Source organism: Callorhinchus milii, unplaced genomic scaffold (assembly GCF_018977255.1).
Source record: "Callorhinchus milii isolate IMCB2004 unplaced genomic scaffold, IMCB_Cmil_1.0 Scaffold2, whole genome shotgun sequence".
Classification (NCBI taxonomy): domain Eukaryota; kingdom Metazoa; phylum Chordata; class Chondrichthyes; order Chimaeriformes; family Callorhinchidae; genus Callorhinchus; species Callorhinchus milii.
In genome coordinates, this window is record NW_024704743.1 from 42,690,056 (window position 1) to 42,712,602 (window position 22,547).

General features: G+C 41.1%; 1 protein-coding gene across 1 annotated transcript in view; it reads left to right on the forward strand.

Moving 5' to 3' along the window:
* LOC103171634 (glutamate decarboxylase 1-like) overlaps positions 1 to 22,547 on the forward strand; it is a 38,870-nt gene that overhangs the window by 6,517 nt on the left and 9,806 nt on the right. The window contains exons 2-11 of the mRNA XM_042346614.1: positions 8,307 to 8,435; positions 10,173 to 10,415; positions 12,444 to 12,534; positions 15,025 to 15,137; positions 17,065 to 17,180; positions 17,922 to 18,001; positions 19,319 to 19,370; positions 20,640 to 20,756; positions 21,504 to 21,568; positions 21,675 to 21,753. Of these exons, the coding sequence (XP_042202548.1) occupies positions 8,307 to 8,435; positions 10,173 to 10,415; positions 12,444 to 12,534; positions 15,025 to 15,137; positions 17,065 to 17,180; positions 17,922 to 18,001; positions 19,319 to 19,370; positions 20,640 to 20,756; positions 21,504 to 21,568; positions 21,675 to 21,753 (1,085 nt within the window). The remainder of the gene's footprint in view (positions 1 to 8,306; positions 8,436 to 10,172; positions 10,416 to 12,443; positions 12,535 to 15,024; positions 15,138 to 17,064; positions 17,181 to 17,921; positions 18,002 to 19,318; positions 19,371 to 20,639; positions 20,757 to 21,503; positions 21,569 to 21,674; positions 21,754 to 22,547) is intronic.

Sequence of the window (22,547 nt, forward strand, 5' to 3'; positions counted from 1 at the left end):
TCTATCCACTTCTCACTTGAAAGTTGTTATCGAATCGGCTTCCACCCTTTAATAATAGTGAATACATTATACAATTTATTGTATATGCATTCCAGATCCAAACAACTCACTGTGTGAAAAAAATTCTCTTCACCTCCTCTCTGTTTCTTTTGACAACTGTTTTAAATCTGTGTCCTCTGGTTACTGACCCACCCGCCAGTGGAAACAAGTTTCTCCCTGTTCACCCTATCAAATCCCTTCATAATTTTGAACACCTCTATTAAATCTCCCTGCTTTTAACACCTCTATTAAATTTCCCTTTTCCTTTTAATTTTTCAATGTTTTTTTGTTGCACGGTGATATGTCTTGGCCTCACACTGTGGCAAACCTTAGCAAATGTTTATGTTCAAAACAATCCTGCACCTGATTCAGCGCTTTGTCAAGTGGATAAATCCCAAAGAACTTCATACAAAGAATAATTTTAAAATGCAGTGGCTGTTGTTAAGTGAACAAGCACAGCAGGTCATCTGACCCACAGGAGAGTCACAAGATGGGGTGAATGACTACAGGTTTGTGTCTTTTGTGAAAAGAACAGATGTTAAAGGGGAATAATACAATATAATAGAATACAATTTTGTATGTATATAGTGCCTTTCACATTGGGAGGATGTCCCAAGGCGCATGACAGTGCTGGTTTGGCGCCCAAGCTGGGGTGGGTGCGAGGCGAGGGGGCTGGGGTGGGCAAAGATGATCAAAGGCGCTGTCAAAGAGGTGTGGCGGTGGTGACATCATGACCAGGAACCTGATGTCTGTTGGAATGTTGTCTTTACTGTTTGCTTGTATTATTTTGGTCATTTGTATCTGATTTACATGGAAACTTATCATCTGTATGAATGCGTATTGTGTGAGCGTGAGAGTACACTCACAAGGGGATAAAAGTTTTTGAGCCGGCAGCAGAGCTGCACCTTGGGAGGGACTTGTAACAAACAAGTGGGTAAACTCATTCCTCTGCTCAAACCGTAAATGCCAGCATTTTATGTATTACGACTTTGACTTTACTTAAGGCTTTGGGGTGTGGTCAAAATATATGCTTGTGTCCATTAAATATTTTAAAGTTAGTTCGAGAAGTGTGTATTTTAACTTTGTTAATACAAATGGGATACTGATTTTATCCTCCCAATTCGAGAAGCCCCGACTCTAATCACTGAAGCACTGGGAATAAAATACCAAGCTCCCTGACAGAGGAAAGTCTTGAGATGGATCTTGAAAGAGGTGAAGAGGAGACGAGTCAGAGGGACTCTGGGATGGATCCCAAAAGTTTAAAAATGACTTTGGGCAAGTTCCATAATATGTTTGATATCTTTGGGGTTATTATTTTTATGGTGTTTAATGGCACTGAATGATTTTACAAATAACTTTTCATCCAAATTAATGTGAATTAATGAACAAAACTTGGTAATGAATTCACTTCACAACAAAAAAAATCCTTTGTGTGCAATCTCACTCTAAGTTTCGTCAACCGATCACCCCTATCCTTGGCCAGCTTCACTGTCTCCACATTCCCTATAGGATTGAGTTCCAGATATTCATTCTCACTTTTAAAGCCATCCACAGTCCTGATCCTACTATTTCTGCATCCTATTAAAACTTGACCAACTAGTCCACTCCCTCCGCTCTGCAGGAACTGGCCTGCTCCATGTCCCCTGCCCTCCCTGTGTCCTCTATCAGTTGCTGGGACTTCAGCCTTTCTGCCCAACCTTCTGTAACTTTTTTCTGGAGCCCCTCTGCTTGCCCCCTCCCTTGCCTCTTTCAATACCCTCCTCCAACCTGTTACCCTCCATTCCTCTCTGATCCCAACCCACAGCTCGGGTGCAAACCCCTCATTGTCCAGTGCCTTGAGGCATAGTCCAAATATGAAAGGCACTATATAAATGCAATTTGTTGTTGTGTATTTGGTCTAGTGCCTTTCATGTCCAAAGGGCATTTCAAAGTGTTTCACTGTACTATGTAATGATTGTTTTGTAGGCGAATGTGGTAGCCAATTTGCACAAACCAATATCTCAAACAACCATGAAGGGAAAGAGTGATTTTATTTGGGGAATTGTTAGCGTGAACACCCAGAGAAATAAACTTCTCTTTTAGAATACGAAATGGATTATGTGGGACTCATGCTTTTCAGGAGATACCAACTTAATTCAGTTTCAACACCAAATTTGTAGACGTTGGAGCTGCAGTGGTGAAAATCTTCAGGCCAGCATCAGACCCAACAATCGTTATGAAGACTGCAAAAAGTCATTGATGCATGGTGGTTAGATAGATGAACAGATGGATTTTATTTGTCAGCCAGGTGTCTGACATGTGGAAATCATTCACTCGTCTTAAAAAAATCCAAATCAGATTGACAGTTTTGTCATTGAGACATCTCCTACGCTGTTGCCTGCTACTACTCATTATATTTCACCAGCCAGTGTTGATATTTTTGTTACACATGGAAGTGAACCAAAAACCAAATAAAATCTGAATTTTCAAATGTAAAATCTGGGGGTTGTACTGTACAGTGAGTGGAGGCAGAAATGTGAGCAAAGCTGTTTAGCAACAATGCATTCCAGAGCTTTGGCAAGGAAGGGCAAGTTACAAATGTGTTAGTGATTTGTAAAGTTTGCGGGGTCAAGAGTGCTTTTTTGAGGGGGGAGTGATGACAGTGGTTTTAAGGGGGAGAGGAACAGAGCCTGAGGAGAGTGACTGGTTGATTGTGTCGGCCAGCAGTGGGGAAAGGAGGGCAAGTTATGTGACCAGCAGCTGCGTGGGGAGGGGGTTCGAGGCAGCAAAAGGTGGTGGGCTTCATCTGGAGATGGTGGTTGAGAGGGATGGGAGAATAATCAGGGCAAAGGAGTGTAGGGAGGGGGAATGGTAGGAGCCATGGTGGAAGGAGGGGATATGTAGCCAGTCTGGGGGGGGTGGAAGGGGACTTAGGAGAGAAAGAGAAGGCAGCCAAGTTAATATTTTCAATCTTTGAAATGAAGAAGTCTAGGACCTCTTTGGACTTGGCATTTGACGTGAGGATGGAAGCAGCTTGGGTGGGGGGAGGGGGGCGGGGGTTCTGCAGAGAAGGTGATCAATGCCTTTGGGTTGTTTTTGACCTCCAGAATTGTTTTGGAGAAAAAGGACTGTGAAAGGGAAATGTAATAGGTGCGGAGATACTTGAGTCAGGTGCAATCTGCACTCGAGCGACCAGGTTTTCATTTTGAGGGAGCGGAGATGACTGTTAATGATGTTGATGATGTTAATGACATAACATCGACTGACTACACCACTACCTCACCCCTCAGGCTGCTGAAACTCTTGTTCATGCCTTCATCACTACCAGGCTCGACTATGCAAACGCTCTGCTTGTCGGCCTTCCCAACTCCTCCCTCCACAGGCTGCAGATAATCCAGAACTCTGCAGCCGTGTCCTCTCCCGCAACAAACTTCGCGACCCCATCTCCCCCATTCTTGCCCTACACCATTGGCTCCCTTTCCTTCAGAGGATCCAGTTCATGATCCTGGTCCTCACCTACAAAGCCCTCCATGGCCTTGCCCCACCCTACCTCTGTGATCTCCTAACCCCCTATTAACCCGCCCGCTCCCTCCGCTCAGCCGGCTCCGGCCTGCTCCACATCACCCGACCCACCCGCCCCACCATTGGCGGGAGAGCCTTCAGCCACTCTGCCCCCAACCTCTGGAATTCCATCCCCCAGTCACTCCGCCTCGCCCCTTCCTTAGCCTCCTTCAAATCCCGCTCAAGAACCTCCTCTTCGACCATGCCATCAGCCATGCCCTTCCCTTCCACTCCCTTCTCCCCCCTGATCCCAGCTTGGGTCTGAAATGCTGTACACTGTCCAGCGACCTTGGGACGTCCTCCCGACGTGAAAGGCGCTATACAAATGTAATCTTGTTGTTATACCGGGAAGCAAGTAAATTTGGAAACAGCCCTGTATTTCAGTTCAGTGCGGCTGTCAAGTGGATGTCTTCAAGTTCTGGCTGATGTGGAAAGTAAAGGTAACAAAGAGAGAATAGCCCAAAATGAACAGGATCGTGTGTGTTGAATTGTTTTCTATGAACAGAACTGAAATGCCATATTCAGGTAACCCTAAACATTTTCTTCCATCTCCATTTTCTGTCACATTGAGGTTTGATTTCTCCAATGATCTTCCTACTCTTCTCTAGCTCCATACTGCACAAGCTACAGCTCATCCAAACCTTTGCAGTTCACATCCTCTCTGACCAACAGACTGTGCATATTATCCCCATCCGTGGAGTCCTGTAGCTCAGTGGTTAGAGCACTCGCTTTGCAAGTGAAAGACCTGAGTTCAACTCCAGGCAGGGCGAAACCTTGGGCAAGTTTCCTTACTCCACAAGCCTTATAATAATCCCTCCAAAACAAAACAATAATAAATTGGTCATTTTCAATCCACGACTGTCCGTGGGACATTGCTGTGCGCAATTGGCTGCCGCGTTCGCCCACAAATATACAGTCAATTCACTTTACAGTATATTCTATGAAGCGTTTTGGCACATCTAGAAGACGTGAAAAGCGCTATATCAAATGCAAGGATTATTATTATTATTATCCTGAAAGGTCCTTTGTCTCCTACTATCCCTGAAGATTAACTTTAAGATACTCATCTAGAGCTTTAAGTCTCTTCACAGTCTTGCCCTTTCTTAGCTAGAACTTCTCATCCTGTGCTATTCTTGCACATATGCTCTCTGACTCATTCCTCATTCCCTCCAAGTCACCATTGGTAACCAAGTCTTCAGCCATTATGTCTCGGTTCTCTGGAATTCTTCCAAAGTGCTTTCACATTGCTGTTCTCTCCCTTCCTTCAAAATCTTTTTACCTTTCAGCACTCTGAGACGCTACACCCACGTGAAGGGCGCTTTATATTATTATTAATAGTATAAATACGAGTTATTTTTGTGGTTATTGTTTAGTTAACACCCTTAACTTCTACTTCCTCTCCGCCCTTCGTGATGGTACTTGTTATTTAACTAAAGTGCTTCATGATATTAATCCTACCCGAAAGGCATTATATAAGTTCACATCATTGTCATTGTAAAGATCTTTGACTTTCATAGCGCATTAATTTTCCTTGAAATCATTGTTTTAATAATTGCGCAAAGATTCAACATTGCAATGTGGTAGAAATCTCATTTGCATGTTAGCAGCATAGAACAGGAACAGACCATTTGGCCCTTTGAAACTGCTTCACTATATTTCAGATCATGACAGCTCTTTAAATTTTTAAACTTGTTTCCTTATTCTCTTTCTCCATTTCCCATGAAAGGTTCTGGCAGCATCAACCTCCATGGTTGCACACTACAGCTCAACTCATCAAGCTAGTCAGGAACCTAGGTGTCTTGTTCGACCCTCAATTGTCTTTTCTTCCCCACATCCGAGCCATGACCTGCTCTGACTTCTCTCACCTCCGTAACATTTCCTGACTCCGCCACTACCTCACCCCTCAGGCCGCTGAAACTCTTGTTCATGCCTTAATCATCTCCAGGCTCGACTATGAAAATGCCCTGCTTGTCGGTCTTCCCAGCTCCCCCCTCCACAGGCTGCAGATAACCCAGAACTCTGCAGACCGTATCCTCTCCCGCACCAAACTCCGTGACCCCATTTCCCCCATCTCACCTGACTCCATTGGCTCCCTATCCTTCAGAGGATCCAGTTCAAGATCCTGGTCTTCACCTACAAAGTCCTCCATGGCCTCGCCCCACCCTACCTCTGTGACCACCTAACCCCCTATCAACCCGCCCACTCCCTCCGCTCAGCCGGTTCTGGCCTGCTCCACGTCCCCCGACCCACTCACCACACCATTGGCGGGAGAGCCTTCAGCCTCTCTGACCCCAATCTCTGGAATTCCATTCCTTAGTCACTCCGGTTCGCCCCCTCCTTAGCCTACTTCAAGTCCCACCTCAAGATCCTCCTCTTTGAAAATGCTATCAGCCACCCCCCTTCCTCTCCCCTTTCTTCTCCCACCTGACCCCAGCTCGGGTCTGAAATGCTGTACGCTGTCCAGCACCTTGGGACATCCTCCCGACGTGAAAGGCGCTCTACAAATGTAATCTTCTTGTTGTTATACCGGGAAGCAAGTAAATTTGGAAACAGCCCTGGATTTCAGGGGAGCAAGAGAGTTGAATTTTGCAGAGAGACAATCGTTTAGCAGCTTAATGGCTGCATCAGGATTGCTGCAGTTGGAAGGCAGTGGGAGAAGAGGTCTGAGGGAAAAAGGGCATTTGTGAGGGAGTGGAGTCGGGGGGAAGCTTTTGCTAATGATGAAAAAAAATGATGGAGGTCTTGGAGGGGGATGCGGGAGGAGAGGGAGATAAGGAAATGGTCAGAAGATGGCCTTATCTGTGATGGACAGATTGGAGATATCAATGCCAAGAATGATCATGAGATTGAGGGGGAGGCCACAGTTGTGGGTTGGGGAGTTTATATGGAGGATTAGATTTATGGAGGAGAGGAGGGCAGCAAAGTCAGAGGAGCCACATCGGTTTGGGCGAGGGATGTGCTGGAATGTGTAGCCGGGGGGAAGGCTTTGATCAGGGGGACGGAGCAACGGGGGACAGACAGGTTTTGGAGGACTCAGAGGTGAGAATGCTACTCATCACATCATTAAAAAATTTGGTTAAGGTGTAATTGAGTCACAGATTTATCTTTGTGTTTTAGACTTACGTTAGAATGCAAATGTCCGCCATGTTAACTGTGGTCAATATCTGCCAAATCCAAATACAATTAAGACAGGTGTCCTTTTGGAGATGGACAAATAACTAGCCTGAGAAATCCAAATAAGCATCCCAGAGTTTGCTATCAGCTTTATTTTATGGTGTGTGTCAAGGAGTAGCTACTGAGTACATTCATCAGCAGAAGGTTGTGACAGAGAATTTACACCAAATCACTATACTGGACTTTGGGATGTTCAATATTTAAACACAGGTTTAGTTTGCAAATTTTTAGTCAGCTGATAAACCATTCCATATTCAAGAAACAAGGAAAAAGGAATTAATAATAATCCTTGCATTTGACATAGCACTTTTCACGTCTTCTCGACATCTCAAAGTGCTTCACAGAATATCTGTGAAGTGAATTGACAGTATATTTGTGGGCAAAATGCGTCAGCCAATTGCGCACAGCAATGTTCCACAAACAGTCGTGGATTGAAAATGACCAATTTATTATTGTTTTTTTTTTTGGAGGGATTATTATTAGGTGTGTGGAGTAAGGAAACTTGCCCAAGGTTTCGCTCTGCCTGGAATTGAACCCAGGTGTCTCGCTTGTAAGGCGAGTGCTCTAACCACTGAGCTACAAGAGGTAAAGTTTGCGATATTCCAAAACTCTGCATACATATATATTACATATATATATGTGGGGGACGTGAATCAGGTCGGAGCCTGCTGAGCAGAGGGAGAGGGAAGGTTGGTAAGGGGTTAGGAGGTCGCAGAGTTAGGGGGGAGCAAGGCCATGGAGGGCTTTGACGGTAAGGACCAGGATCTTGAACTGCATGTTCTGTGTGATGGGAAGCCAGAGGAGTTGGACGAGGGTGGTGTTGATAGGGACACGGAATCTGGTGCAGGAGACGACATGGGCTGCAGAGTTCTGGATGATCTGCAGCCTATGGAGGGAGGAATTGGGGAGGCCGATAAGCAAGAAGTTTGCATAGTCAAACGCGAATGTTATGAATGCGTGTATGAGGGTCTCGACGGCCTATGGTGTGAGACAGTGGTGGAGCCAAGCGATGTTGCAGAGGTGGGGGAAGGCAGAGCGGGACGTGGCACGGATGTGGGGTAGCAAGTATAGTTGAAGGTCAAACAAGATGCCAGGGTTCTGGACTGGCTTAATAAATAAATAATTTGGTCACTCAATGAATGACTGTTTGTGGAACACTGCTGTGTGCAATTGTCTGCTGTGCTTCACCCACAAAATACACAGTCAATTCACTTTAGTATATTCTGTGAAGCTCTTTGAGATGACTCAATGATGTGATAAGGCACTATATCAAATGCAAGGATTATTATATGTACATTTTCCAGCACAGGTCACTGAGTAATGAGCAGGAACAGACGCCCTGGCTGACTAACTCCATTTTCACCCTCGGCCACTGAGAACAACTGTAGTAGTGCAACTGTGGTAAAGTCTACCAACTCAGTGCAGAATGGAGATTGAGCCTTCTCCGTCTATATGGATCATTTTAAATATGGCAGTGAATTTGCCAACTGAATCATCAGAATACCCCAGTCACCATTAACACTGAGCTTTAATTGCAATCTTCAATATTTCAGGTTTCTTGGAAAGAACACGTGACAAGGGAGATATGAGCTCCAATCCAACCTTCCAAAAGATGAAGCCAAAAGATGGCGGCTCAAAAACTGAACAAAATACAACAGATTTTTCCACCATATATGCACAAGGTACAGCCATTTGTACATTTATATGATAATACCTATGTGTTGTTAAATAATTCAGCATGTTGCTTTAGAAAACTTAGGGTGTCAGTCAGCCTGGCTCAGTTGGTACTCTCGCCTCTGAATCAGAATGTTGTGGGTTCAAGCCCCACATTGGGACTTGGAACTCACATAGACTGACATTTTAGTACAGTACTAGCAGTGTGCTGAATTGTTGGAGATGCCATCCTTCAGATGAGACATTATACTGAATGTCTAGTCTACCTGTCCCATGGCACTATTCAAAACGAGAAGGGAGTTTCTCCTGATGTCGTGGCTAACGAATGTAAGAATTATTATCATTATTATTTAAAAATAAAAATTGGTCATTCACTGGATGGCTGTTTGTGGACATCGCTGTGCAAAACTTGACTGCTATGTTCACCTGCAAAATTCCACTTCAGTATATCCTGTAAACACTTTGAGACATCCTCCTGAAATGAAAGGTGCTATATCAAACATAAGAATTATGATTATCATTATCATGTGAAACATATATTTGCTTACATCACAGTGACTGGTAAGGGCTAAAGCTCGTACTATTCCAGCATTTTATTTGTAAATTGATGGATTTACTTTCAAAATCAAGTTTGTCCATTATTCCTTTAACCAGGTGGCACATAAAGAACAATACAATATATTTCCCTTTTATAAGTATTCTTTCTTGAATTGTATCAAGAAGCAAACAAGAGAAAGAACATTGTTTTAATATCTAAAAAAGTGGGTGGTTTGATGATTTCTAAACTATTAATTATTACTAAGAACCCATTAAAGTTCATTTATATTACAATAATAATATTTTTTGTGTTTCTGGATTGACAAAATAAAACCTGGGTATTTTTCAGGGGTTTCCAGGATCTACTGTTTGCTTAAAAACAGTAAGTAAATGTAAAAAGTAAGAAAGTAAATTTGAGGAAAATTCTGATTTATTTTCAAAATTTGTTTAATGGTACATGGAATGTGATAATTATAACAATAATAATAATAATCCTTGCACTTGGTATGTACCTTTCACATTGAGAGAACATCCCAAGGTGCATCACAGGATTGTGGATAAACAAAGTAGACCAATTGCACACAGCAATGTTCCCACAAACAGCTATGGAGTGAGGGATTAGCATTATCATGAGGAATTTGAGGGATTATATTTGATGGATTGTTCGGCAGGACACAGGGAGAAAATCCCTTCTCTTTCCAAATTCATATTCAAGACTGAGGTTGATAGATTTCTAAAGGATAGAGGGATTAAGGGATATGGAGATAGGGTGGATACAATGGAATTAGGTTAGAAGATCAGCCATGATCTTATTAAATGGCGGGGCTGGCTCGAGGGGTCGAATGGCCTACTCCTGCTCCTACGTCTTAGGATCTTATGGCCTAAATAGCACCACGGGCCCTTTAATGTCCACCTGAACTGCCAGATGGGACCTTGATTTAATATCTCATCTGAAGTACAGCACCTTCAACAATGCAACCAGCACTGCATTGGAGTATCATCTTAGACTTTATGAATTCAAAGTCCAGACATTTGGCTTGAACCCACAACCTTCTGACTCAGAGGTAAGAATGCTACCATCTAGGCCAGACTGACCATCTGTGAAAATCAGTAAAAAAAATTTTTTTTAATGGATCTCAGTTACTGCTCTTATACTCTAGAATTCTTTCTCATCTTTGTTGCCAAAAATTTATTTAACTTTTCTATAGATTTGTTGCCAACTAAAAATGATGAAGAAAACACAATGCAGTTTTTGATGGAGGTTGTTGAAATTATCCTCAACTACATCAGAAAAACATTCGACAGAACGTCAAAGGTCCTGGATTTCCATTACCCTCACCAGCTTCTAGAAGGATTGGATGGTTTCAACTTAAAAGTGTCTGATCACCCAGAACCTCTGGAGCAGCTTCTTGTTGACTGCAGAGACACTTTAAAATATGGAGTTAAAACAGGTGAACTTGACTTGCCATCTTCCTTGCCGGTGCTGAGCATTTTTCAACCTAGACAATTTGGGATAAAAACAGACGGAGCAGAAATATCAGTCTGCTATCATAATAGTAATAATCCTTGCATTTGATACAGCGCCTTATCACATCATTGAGGCATCCCAAAGCGCTTCACAGAACATACTGTAAAATGAATTAACTGTATATTTTGTGGGCGAAACTTGGCAACCATTTGCGCACAGCAGTGTCCCACAAAGAGTCGTGGATTGAATGAACAAATTATTATTATTATTCTGGCAACAACAAGAACAAGATTCCATTTATAGAGTGCCTTTCACGTCGGGAGGACGTCCCAAGGAGCTGGACAGTTGGGTCAGGACCGGAGCAGGGGGGAAATGGTCAGGGTGAGGGGAGGGAAGGGAGGGAGCGAGGAGGGGGTAGAGAGTCGAGAGGGGAGCTGAAGGCACGGTCAAAGAGAAAGGTCTTGAGACCGGCCTTGAAGGAGGAAAGGGAGGAGGCACTGGGGGAGTGAGTTCCAGAGCCTAGGGGCTGAAAGGCTGAAGGCCCGGCCACCGATGGTAGGGCGGTTGGGGCGGGGGATGTGGAGCAGACCGGAGCCAGAGGAACGGAGGGTACGGGCAGGTAGGTAGGGGGATAGTAGGTCGGAGCGGTAGGAGGGAGCGAGGCCGTGAATGGCCTTGTAGGTGAGGATGAGGATCTTGAATGACGAAGAGTCGTGGACCTAAAACGTTGACTCACTTTCCTTTCTCCATAGATGCTGCCTGACCTGTTGAGTTTTCCCAGCTCTCTGTTTTTGTTTCAGATTCCAGCATCAGCAGTATTTTGTGTTTTATTATTATGTTTTTTTGAAGGGATTATTACCCCAGAATGCGATCCGCCAATTGACTAATAAACAGATTCCTACTTACTGCTACAGAGGCGTGTTTGGAAAGGAAATCGACCTAAGATTTTACCCTGCCTGGGAATCAAACTTGGTCCTCTCACTTGCGAAATGAGTGCTCTAACCAATACACTACAGAACTCCACAATCAATATTATTTTGCAGCCTGTAGCTCCACGAGTGTCATTTTCATATTAAGAACTTACAGCCTACCACTGTTTCGCACTGGACTCAGGTATAAGGGGCACAATATCAAAATCTGCAGATGCCGTAAAAGTAGGAAGCTGACTATGAAGAGAGTGTCAGTTTAGAAGCCTCTCTGGGAGGCATAGACAGTGGATTGGGTGGAGATGAAATTGAATGCAGAAAAAATGCAAGCTGATACATTTTCGAAAAAGAAACGGAGGAAATACACATTAAATGGGAAATATTTAAAAGGAGTGGAAGAGCAGAGAGACCTAGTGGTTAATATGCATAAATCTTTAAAGGTGGGTGGGAAGGCAAGTTGATTAAGCTGCATTTAAAAAAAACTAATAGTTTTGTTTTCGGCTTCAGGATTTATTCAGCAGGTTTGTAGCTAGGCCCTCTCTACGTAATTTCCTTTGTCACCATGATGCACCATGAAGGAGGGAGAAAGGGAGAGGGAGGGAAGGGAGAGGGAGGGAGGGAGGGAGAGAGAGAGTGAGATGGGAGGGTGGGGGGAAGGAGGGAGTGAGAGAGGAGGGAAGGAGGGATAGGTAGGAAGGGTGTTTCTTGGAGTAATTGTTTTTCAATTTGAAAGGGAGTTTCTCACAGTGTCCTGGCCAACAACTCCCCAAATAAAAAAAATTGGTTACCCACTCCCTGGCTGTTTGTGGGACTTTGCTGTTCTCAATTAACTGCAGTATTTCGTCCATGAAATATACGGTTAATTCACTTCACAGTATAATCTGTGAAGCGCTTTGAGGGTCTCAATGACATGATAATCCTCTCTATCAAATGCAAGATTATTATTGTAAATGTGATTACAATCATTGTGGTTCACAACATTTCAAGAAACCTTCATCCTTAGAAACACAAACAGAGCAAATATTTGCACAATGGATTGGTAGTATTCACAGATGTGACACATTCCTTATGGGTTCCTTCTGTAGGCCACCCACGTTTTTTCAACCAGCTCTCAACTGGGTTGGACATCATTGGACTAGCAGGAGAATGGTTGACTGCTGCTGCCAACACCAACATGTAAGTACTCTTTCTAAAATCAGATTGAAGAAAGGATGTTGACAAGCAAATAAACTGATTGCTCTGCTTTTCCCAGTGCAGGAACAATGCTTTTTTTTTTGAATGAGGTACCACACCCTCCTGAAAATGGTTTAGTAAAATAGGTAGTCATTTTAGTGTGTTCCCACACCCAGCTCATGTGCCTAGCTGGCACGTGAATTGCTTTGACACATCCTACCAACGTTAAGGGTACTAATATAGTTATATATGATATAAGTTGTATTGTGCTAGTGCTACATAAAGAATGCTTTTCATGATCATCTCAGAGACTGTTCCGATAGATGCTAAGATCCCATGGCACGATTCAAAAAGAGAAGGGAATTTCTTCCAATGTTCTGGTCAACAATCCCCCAAATAAAATTGATCATTCACTTAATGTCTGTGTGTGGAACATTGCTGGGCACCTACTGACTGCCAGATTTGTCTTGAAATACACTGTCACTACTCTTCACAGTATATCCTAAGTGCTCCAAGGCATTATCCTGCGTGAAGGGCGCAATATAAATGTAAGTTGTTATTGTTGTTGAAGCACTTTGAGGCGTCTCAACTACAAGTTAAGGCACCATATCAAATGCAAGGATTATTTTATTATTAAGGGTACTAATCTTGTTGTATGTCCAGCAATGGTTAATTAGATGAATACTTAGGCTGAATAGTTAGGTATGATGAGAGGCTGGATAGACTGGGTTATATTCCTTTGAACAGAAGATATTAAGAAATGATGTGCTTGAGGTACTTAAAATAGTGAAGGATTTGACAGGTTAGATAATGGATGATCGAAAGCACAGTCGAAGAGGAGAGTCTTGAGATGGGTCTTGAAGGTGGCAAGGGAGGGGATGAGACAGAGGGGTGCAAATCAACCTCAATTTACACTGCGCTTTTTCAAAGTATCACTGCAAACTTGGCAATATTCTTTTCTTAAAAAAAAGGTATGAATGGACATTATGAAACAGCGATGGAGAACATACTATGAAAAGAAAATATTCTGACTCAATTTCTTTTAAACATTGATTGACACAGAAAGCAGCCCAAGCCCAATTGCGTGCAACATGAACAAACAGATTTTGAAAAGCACTATTCAAAGGACAATAAAAAATATTGTGGTTGATTTCTCAAGACTTAATAAAAAAAACGAACAAAGTAACAATTGATAATCAATAATAGAACAGGAAACTGCTTTTATGTGTTTTTTGGGGGCATTAGTCACTGTTGTGAACTTTGACAAAGTCTGATCTTTAGATATACAATTTGCTTGAAAAGCTACTGCCATGAGAATAAACTTTGGATTAGTCTGTTACTCTGGAGAAGATACTCTTACAAAATACAGTCACGACACTTTACTCTTCACTCTATGAAGAGCTTTGAGACACCCAACACCTAGAACATCCTCCTGACGTGAAAGGCCCTATACAAATGTAATTTGTTTTTGTTGTTGTCCTCCCAAAATGATATGCACTGTAGTAAATGTAAAGATTATTAAGTTAATTAGGTTTATTTCATCCTTAGTGTAATAGAGCTGCTAAATTACATTCTGAATAACTTAATAACTCTTAAAGTGATTCAGCACTTATCAGAATAAAGACATGACACACAACTGAGTTGTAGGAAAGGAAGATGGAAAGGGCTTGTAAAATAGTTCCTTTAATGTTGAAAAACAATCATGTATCTGGTTAAACACAGTATTTATGATGGTTCCAAGAGATATTGAAATCAACAGTAAGTGAATGGATTGGGGTTGTCATCTGGCTGGTTTTAACTGGCCTGGCCAGTTTCTATTCCTCCTTAATAAAAGCAGAAGTTGCTGGGAAAATGCAGCAGGTCAGGCAGCATCTATGAAAAGGGGAAAATTAATTAACATTTCAGGTCGATAACTTTTCATCAGAACATCATACAAATGGCTACATGTGTTGTGATCAAAGGTTTCAATCAAGCAAGGTGTTTCATTTAGTACCATAGTGCTCAAGGAAATAAATCAGAAACTCCTGAGAGGAGAGGAGTTATGTGGCGGCAACCTCCAGTGACATGTGTCCATATGGCCGCACTGAGCTCAGCAAGAAAATGCTTTTCGAGTCAGTGGCCTTTTCTTTCTGCTTCTCAGCCGTTTGGGAGCATCTCAGCTTGAGACCCTAGAGTGGATATAATGTCAGATATTGCCAACACATGGAAATATTTATTTGCTATAGCAATTGAAATCTTAAATATCTATTTGACATTGAGATAGTAGTTATGAATATTCTATCTTTCTGCCGATGAAGCTGGTAACAAGCATTTTGTTCCGAGTGGGCTCCTGATTGACTTCTAGATTGGTGCAATGTGGTGACTCCGCTAAAATGATTGACGCTACTCTAGGACAATGTCAGTTGTCAACAGAATAGCTGAGAACTAAAACAAGAATTGGGTCTAAAGGCAGATTAGTAATATTTGACCTGATTTGCCTTTACTCTGACACAGGTTTACATATGAAATCGCTCCAGTGTTCATCATCATGGAAGACATACTTCTCAAGAAGATGTTTGAAATGATTGGATGGTCGCAGGCTGAAGCAGATGGAGTTTTCTCACCTGGTAGGTTTGTCACTAGCCAGTACAACAACAACAACAACAACAACAAGATTCCATTTATAAAGCGCCTTTCACGTCAGGAGGACGTCCCAAGGCGCTGCACAGTTGGGTCATGACCCGACCAAATGAATATCAAGTGCTCCAAGACGATGCCCTGCGAGATGGCCTCATCTCGGAGCAATTGATACTCATTTGAAAGTTGTTGTTGTTGAGTACCACTTTCTCCACCTGGATGTCACAGCTCCAACTATTTCCTGTCTCCATTCATTCACGGTTTCTATCTATGAAGAGCCCGCAAAATAGAATACACCAAACTATTTACCAATAACTCATTAGAAACTTGAAATCTCGGTTTAATTTTCAGGCTGATATTTTCATTGCCATAAACAAAACGAACTACCGGTATCAGGAGACATCACCCTTTACTTCGGCAATAGAGCTGTCTGAATGTAAATCAGCAATTCAGAATCCAAAATCGGATTTCTACTTTTCATTCCCAATTGCCCTTCCCCAGGAACCAGGAGAGGAAAGAACATTTGGTTGTCCATGTGCAAAGTTTCCCTTTGAATATCTCCCATTCCATCTGTTCCACCGTTGGTGGCTGTGCTTTCAGATACTTTGCCTGAAACTCTGCCTCAATCCCTCTGCCTTTCCCCTTCCTTCACCATCTTCATGTCACACCTGAAGAACTCTTTCTTTCATTGTGTCTACAGTCACCTCCCACCCTTCCTTTTTTAGGGTTAAGCTCTGCTAATGTTAAATGCTCCTTTACCAAGTGAGCGAAAGGAGAGGCCCTAGTCATTCCTAAATTGATTTTTTTTAAATAACTTTTCTCCAGCAAGTCATTCCCATGAGTGTTATGTAATAACCTGGATAAAACTGGGCATGAGAGGGTATCATAGAATCATAGAAATTTACCCCACAGAAGGAGGTCATTTGCCCCATTGAGTCTGCATTTGTCCTCAGAGCAAAGTGTTCATTCAATCCCAGTGTTGTGCCCTATCAATACCCCTTCAAGCCTCTATTATATATCTGGTTGCTTCCCTCTTAAAGCCCGCAATAAACTCCACTTTACCACATTGTGGTTAGATGACTTGAGTTCAATTCCTGGGCGGGGTAAGTTTCCTTAACATACACACCACTGTTTGCCTAACACTAAGTAGGAACCCAGTTGTTGATTGATTGGGGTAATAATCTTTAAAAAGAAAAGTTGTTCACTCAATCCACGACACTTTGTGGGACACTGCCATGTGCATTTGGCTGCTGCATTTCACCCACAAAATACACAGTCAACCCACTTTATAATATATGATGTGACAAGGCGCTGTATCAAATGCAAGGATTATTATTATTTCTATTATTACTTGAAAGGGCATTCAACATCCTAAATCTGAGTGCAAAAGTTTTCCTTTTCCTCTTGTGACTATCTTATAAGTCACTGACTTCCCTACCAATGGAAATAGCTTCTCCTTATTTACCCTGTCAAATAACACGTATCTCCTGTAAGGGTACCTCAATCACAGCAGTATGATGGAGCTGTACAATAGGACTCCGACACACTGAGATCCAGCACTGCACACTGCACAAGAAATACCAAAGTGCTTCCCAACAGGGAAGGAAAATCATTCCACCAAACCATTGGCACTGTCAAAGAGCATCCATTGGAGAGCTCTGGCACCATTGAAAGTTACTTGGCAGTATTAAAACTTCTCTCTAAAGGGAAAGAACACACCAAGGCAAAATGAAGTCTTTCTCCTTTGGAAACAGAAGTTACAAAATGTTTAGAATGTATTTCAAAATTGTGCATATTAATATGAAGAAAAAAAAAGCTGGAAAACATGCCATTTGTATTACAAAGCCTGATGTCTAGAACAGAGGAGGCAATGTTAGCGTGTGTGATCTAAGTAAAGTCTAATCCTGTGTCTTTTAGGAGGGACTATATCAAACCTGTACAGCCAGCTGGTTGCCCGTTACAAACGTTTTCCTGAGGTCAAGACTCAAGGTGCAGCAAACCTTCCCAGGCTGGTCTTATTTACCTCTGAGTTAGTAAGTGGTTTTGCTTGCCAAAATAAAATCTTTTCCGCATTTCACATTAAGAGGCAAACATGCTAGTCAGAGAGTCAAGCTGCGCAGAGAGGTATGATTTATCTAGCTCGGAGAAACCAGGGTTTATTTCAGGCTGAGGCTAAATGAATGAAGGTGATGATGGTTAAATACAGCATTTGTACAGCTGAATTCAAAAATCTTAATTGTTAACTAAAACTTCCAATCCTTTACAAATGAACATGTTGCACTGTTGTGGTTAGTTGCTTATGGTGTTTTTTTTATACCTTGTGTGACAGATTTTTATCTGTGTGTCAGCCTGACTTAGTTGGTGGCACTCTTAATTCTGAGGCGCACGGTTGTGAGTCCCACTTTGGGACTTTGAATTCATAGCCTAGGCTGATACTCCAGTCAAGTGCTGGGGTCGCTCTGCATTGTTGCAAGCGCTGTCCTTCAGTGAGATATTAAATAACCTGTCAATTGGGGTGGACATTAAAGATCCGATGACACTATTTGAAAATAAAAGGGAGATTTTCTCAATGTGCTGGCCAATAATCCCTCAGATAAAATTGATCTATCACTTCATGGCTGGTTGTGGGATATTGCTGTTGCAAGTTGGCTGCCTGATCACCTGCAAAATACTTTACGGTATATCATGTGAAGTGTTTTGCATCGTGAAAGGCGCTATACCAAATATATCATTGTTATTATGATGATGAAATAATTATTTCTGGTATTCTTTAGAGTCATTATTCAATAAAGAAGGCTGCAGCAGTCCTTGGGATTGGAACAGACAATGTGATTCTGGTAAAATGTGATGAAAGGTATTGATAACTCTTGTTGAATAATATTGATTGAGCCCTTCAAACCTCCTCTCTCCACAGTTCACTAAAACCAACCTGATCATGACTTTATCCCACCCACTCTGTCTCCTGGTGAGAAAAAGCAAAGAGACTCCCAGCACATAGGCAATCAAGCAAAATTGCTATCATATTCTTCCATGCCCACATCGCTGTATCTTTCAAACCTCGCCTCCTCTCCACAGACAGTATTCCCTCCCATGCTCTGCAACATAGGATAATGCTTTCATCTTCACCTATTTCTTCTTATGTAATATCAAGCAGACATTTATTGATGCAACGTCAATTACTTTTGTTTCTTGAATCTGCTCCATGTAGTCATCACTTCTCATAGAAAAATAAAGTGTTGTCCTGTTTGTTCCATTTTATACTTTCAACCAATGCTTTTCAGCCCTGGTCTGATTGCCTAAATCAAATTGCCTGTAATTATTTCCTAAACCTCGATCAAGCCATCCCTTTAATCTTTTATCTAACAAGTTGAGTTTGTGAGTCTCCTTATAACTTAAAGTGTTAAGTCCTGGAATTATCCTGCTTGCATGCTTTGGTTTTTATTTTAGCCAGCTAAGAGTTCTAAGATTTAAAAATAAATAATACGGATTTTTGACCATTGAAAAATTGCTGCAAGTTCACACTTTCAGAGATGTTAATAACCACCAGTTTGAAAACTGTTTTTGTAATATTTTGTTTTTAACTTCATTGAATCTAAGAAAACAAACTATCTCAATTCTAAGTTTAAGTTGATATTAAAGATCCCATGACACTATTCAAAAATAGAAAAGACTTCTCTCTCCCCCCTCCCCAGCGTCCTGGCCAACAATCCTCCAGATAAACTGATCATTCACCTCAAGCCTGTTTTTAGAAAGTTACTGGTGTAAATGGTTGTGGCGTTTCCCTAAATTTGACAGTAATTATTAGTGAAGCACTTTGAGACATTTTGCTGTGAAGATAGTATTAAAATGTAAGTTCTTCCTTTGCATGAACTGCCTATTGTGTAGCACTATTTTCTAACCAAAAGGCAATCTACTCTTAGCCTTTCCCAATTCTCATCTTGAACCAGGTGAGTGGTGTTCCTACATGATATAAATTGACTCTAATTTCAATTCTCTCACTGTTGGTAGGGAAGAAACTTATATTAGCTTGCTCTTAAACCCAAAATCAATAAATCATTGGTGCAGGGAACCAGCATCCTACCATTTCACAGAGTGTAATGTTTTATTGAACATTGTAAATATGAACTGATTTAATTTGATTTTTTATATTTCTCTAATTATTTTCATAGAGGGAGCTTATTCCAGCTGAATTAGAAGCAAAAATTTGTGCAGCCCAACAGAAGGTTTGAGACTTTCATAAAGCCAGTCACTATACTATCTAGCGTTTAATCATGACAATACCTAAATTTAGTCTGTCACTAATCATCAATAACTTGTATTTTCATTTTGCAAGGCAGAACAAAGGTAAGCAATATACTTCTAAATAAATCTCTTTCTTGTACCTCTTTACTTTTTTTAAAAAGGTTCTACTATCTGAGAGTTCTTCCTTTTTTGCTTTTGATGTCCAAATATGTGTTCTTTCACCTCGCTATGTACTCACTAAGTTGAGTTAAAGGTTCATCATACTGCTTAATTCATTCTTTCCCTGGACCTAACATAATTACCTGGTCTACAGAACATGACACTGGAGAGAGACTTGTAGGTACTTCTGGGTAGATTGCGGATAGCATCAGATCATTGGTAAAGAGAACACATGGAATTTCAGCATTCATATATAAAGATATAGAGGATAAATCACAGGAAGTGATACCAAACTTGTGCTTGGCCTCAGTTGGAGTACCACAGACAATTCCAATCACTCTATTACTGTAGAACATTGTGTTGAATTTGCAGAATAGACAATCTGTCCTGGTCAACAATTGTCCAAATCAAATTGATTAATTATCTTAAATAAAATTGATCATTTACTTCATGCCTGTTTGTGGGGTATTGTTGTGTGCCATTGAATATCCTGTGAAGCATTTTGATACATCCTCCTGATACGTCCTGAAAGATGCTACACCAAATGTAAATATTATTATTAATATTTTTAGTATGCTATCTTGTTTGATCTAAATCTCACTGAAGCAATCTTCTGATAAATCTCTTCCACTGGAGTTGCTTTTGCAATTGCAACATCCTCAATACGATTGCTTTAATTACTGAATATCTGAGATACATCAAGATTTACATGTTGATAACAGAAGCATACTTACACTAGCAGACGGTATTGTTTTTAAGATACTGTACATCCTACACATATACTTGTATAGAAAAACAAGAGGGAATACATTTTATTGGAACAGATAAGGAGAAGATTAAAAGAATCTTTCATGCAGAAAGTCATTAGAACATGGAAGAAATGCTTTGCCACATTTGGTTATTGAAGCTGAGACAGTAACAGTTATTATAAAGCAATTGGATAAATATCTGAGGAGAAAGAATACAAAGAAAAGTGGGGAATTGTGATTAGAATAGTGATCCCCAGTTCAGGATCTCAGCTCAAACCTTCTCCTTCTGACTGAAAATGTATTGTTCAATATAAAAGGAGTTCTATTATTTTTATTTTTCAGGGCTTTGTTCCATTTTATGTGAATGCCACAGCTGGAACCACTGTGTATGGGGCATTTGACCCCCTAAGCGAGATTGCTGACCTCTGTGAAAAGTACAGCCTTTGGATGCATGTCGATGTAAGGATTATTAAGTGGGAATGAAACAAAACAAATGTTTACATCATGACACTTTTATTATTGACTATTAAAAAACACAGAGTTATCAGTGTATAACAGAGGCCATAACAACAACATTAAAAACCTTTGAAGCTATCAAGGTGGTTGGTAATCACCAAAGAATAGAAAACAATTCTCCTAGTCAAAATGGTCACATCAGATGGCTTATTAAGTCTTAGAATTAAAATAAATCATTAGCCATCTCTTTCTATGCCAGAGCCTTGAAACCACAGAGGGCATTAGTATAAATGCCTGATAATAATCCCTCAAGAAAAAAACAATAATAAATTGATCACTTCAATCCATGACTGTTTGTGTGACACTGCTGTGCGCAATTGGCTGCTGCATTTTGCCCACAAATATACAGTCAATTCACTTTACAGTCTATCCTGAGACGTCTAGAAGACGTGGAAAGTGCTATATAAAATGCAAGGATTATTATTATTAATTAGTTTGCTAGGACAACTTGCATTTATATAGCACCCCTCATGCAGAGTAGCGTCCCATAGCTACAGTACTTCTTTAAGCGCTTTGAGGAGTCCTCCCGACTTGAAAGGTGCTATCTAAATATAAACTGTGTCGTATAGTATGCAATGCAGTACTCAATTTCAATAGCTTGTGACAAACTAGCAGTGATAATTCTAGTGATTCCCTTTGTAGAAACTCACTGAGCTCCAAAATTAAAGTAGCAATGTCTTCTTTAAACAGGCAGCCTGGGGAGGTGGGCTCTTGATGTCACGGAAACACTGCTATAAGATGAAGGGTATTGAAAGGTACATCTCTGCTTTTGTGTATCAGTGTAGATGTTAGTCACTTAGAATAACAATTCCTGCAGAAAATTCTACTCTTTGCATGTCATTTTACTGTTCTCTCTGCCAGGGCCAACTCTGTTACTTGGAATCCACACAAAATAATGGGCATTCCACTGCAGTGTTCAGCAATCCTCATCCAAGAAAAGGTATGTGGGTAAATAAATTTGGCAAATAAAGTGATTATCAAAATGATTATAAGCCTTGTGATATAACTGCAAGTCTCAATGTTTCCTCAGTTCAACACGATTTCTAATTTCTTCTCACAAATCGTCATTTATGAAAACAGAACAGGAATTGGACATGTGTTTCACTGCAAGTTCAATTTGACAAATAACAAGGCATTTCTGCTTCCCCCAAATGTAATAATTAAAATTGCGATCTGATGTGTTTCAGGTAATGCCAATAATTAGTGTCAATAACCGCCAGAGGCCATAAAACAAGTGTTACATGTTGAATTTTCAATTTTCTCTATCTTTCCTATGAATGTGCTAACTGATAACAAACATTATGTGTCAGGTCACTCTAAGTGAGCAGAACCACGAGTCCCTCATTTTGCAGTTCCCAATGTACAACAAAAACAACTTGCACTTATATGGACTCACGATGACTACCGTACTCTGCTTCCCCGTGACCCAAGCAGCGTGCTGACCATGCTATGCTGCCCACCCCCAGTCCGCTCTTTAGTCTCTCCCGGCTCTTTGAAAGAGCTATCCAACTATTTCCTCTCCCCTGCTCTTACCCATAACCATGTAATTGTTTTCCTTTTCAAGTACCTATCCAATTCCCTTTTGAAAGCTACTATCGAATCTGTTTCCACCACCCTTTAAGGCAATGCTTTCCCTGAGTAAAAAAAAATCTCCTCTGTTTCTTTTCCCAATTATCAGTGGAAACAGTTTCTCCCTATCTATTCTATCAAAACCCTTCATAATTTTGAACCTCT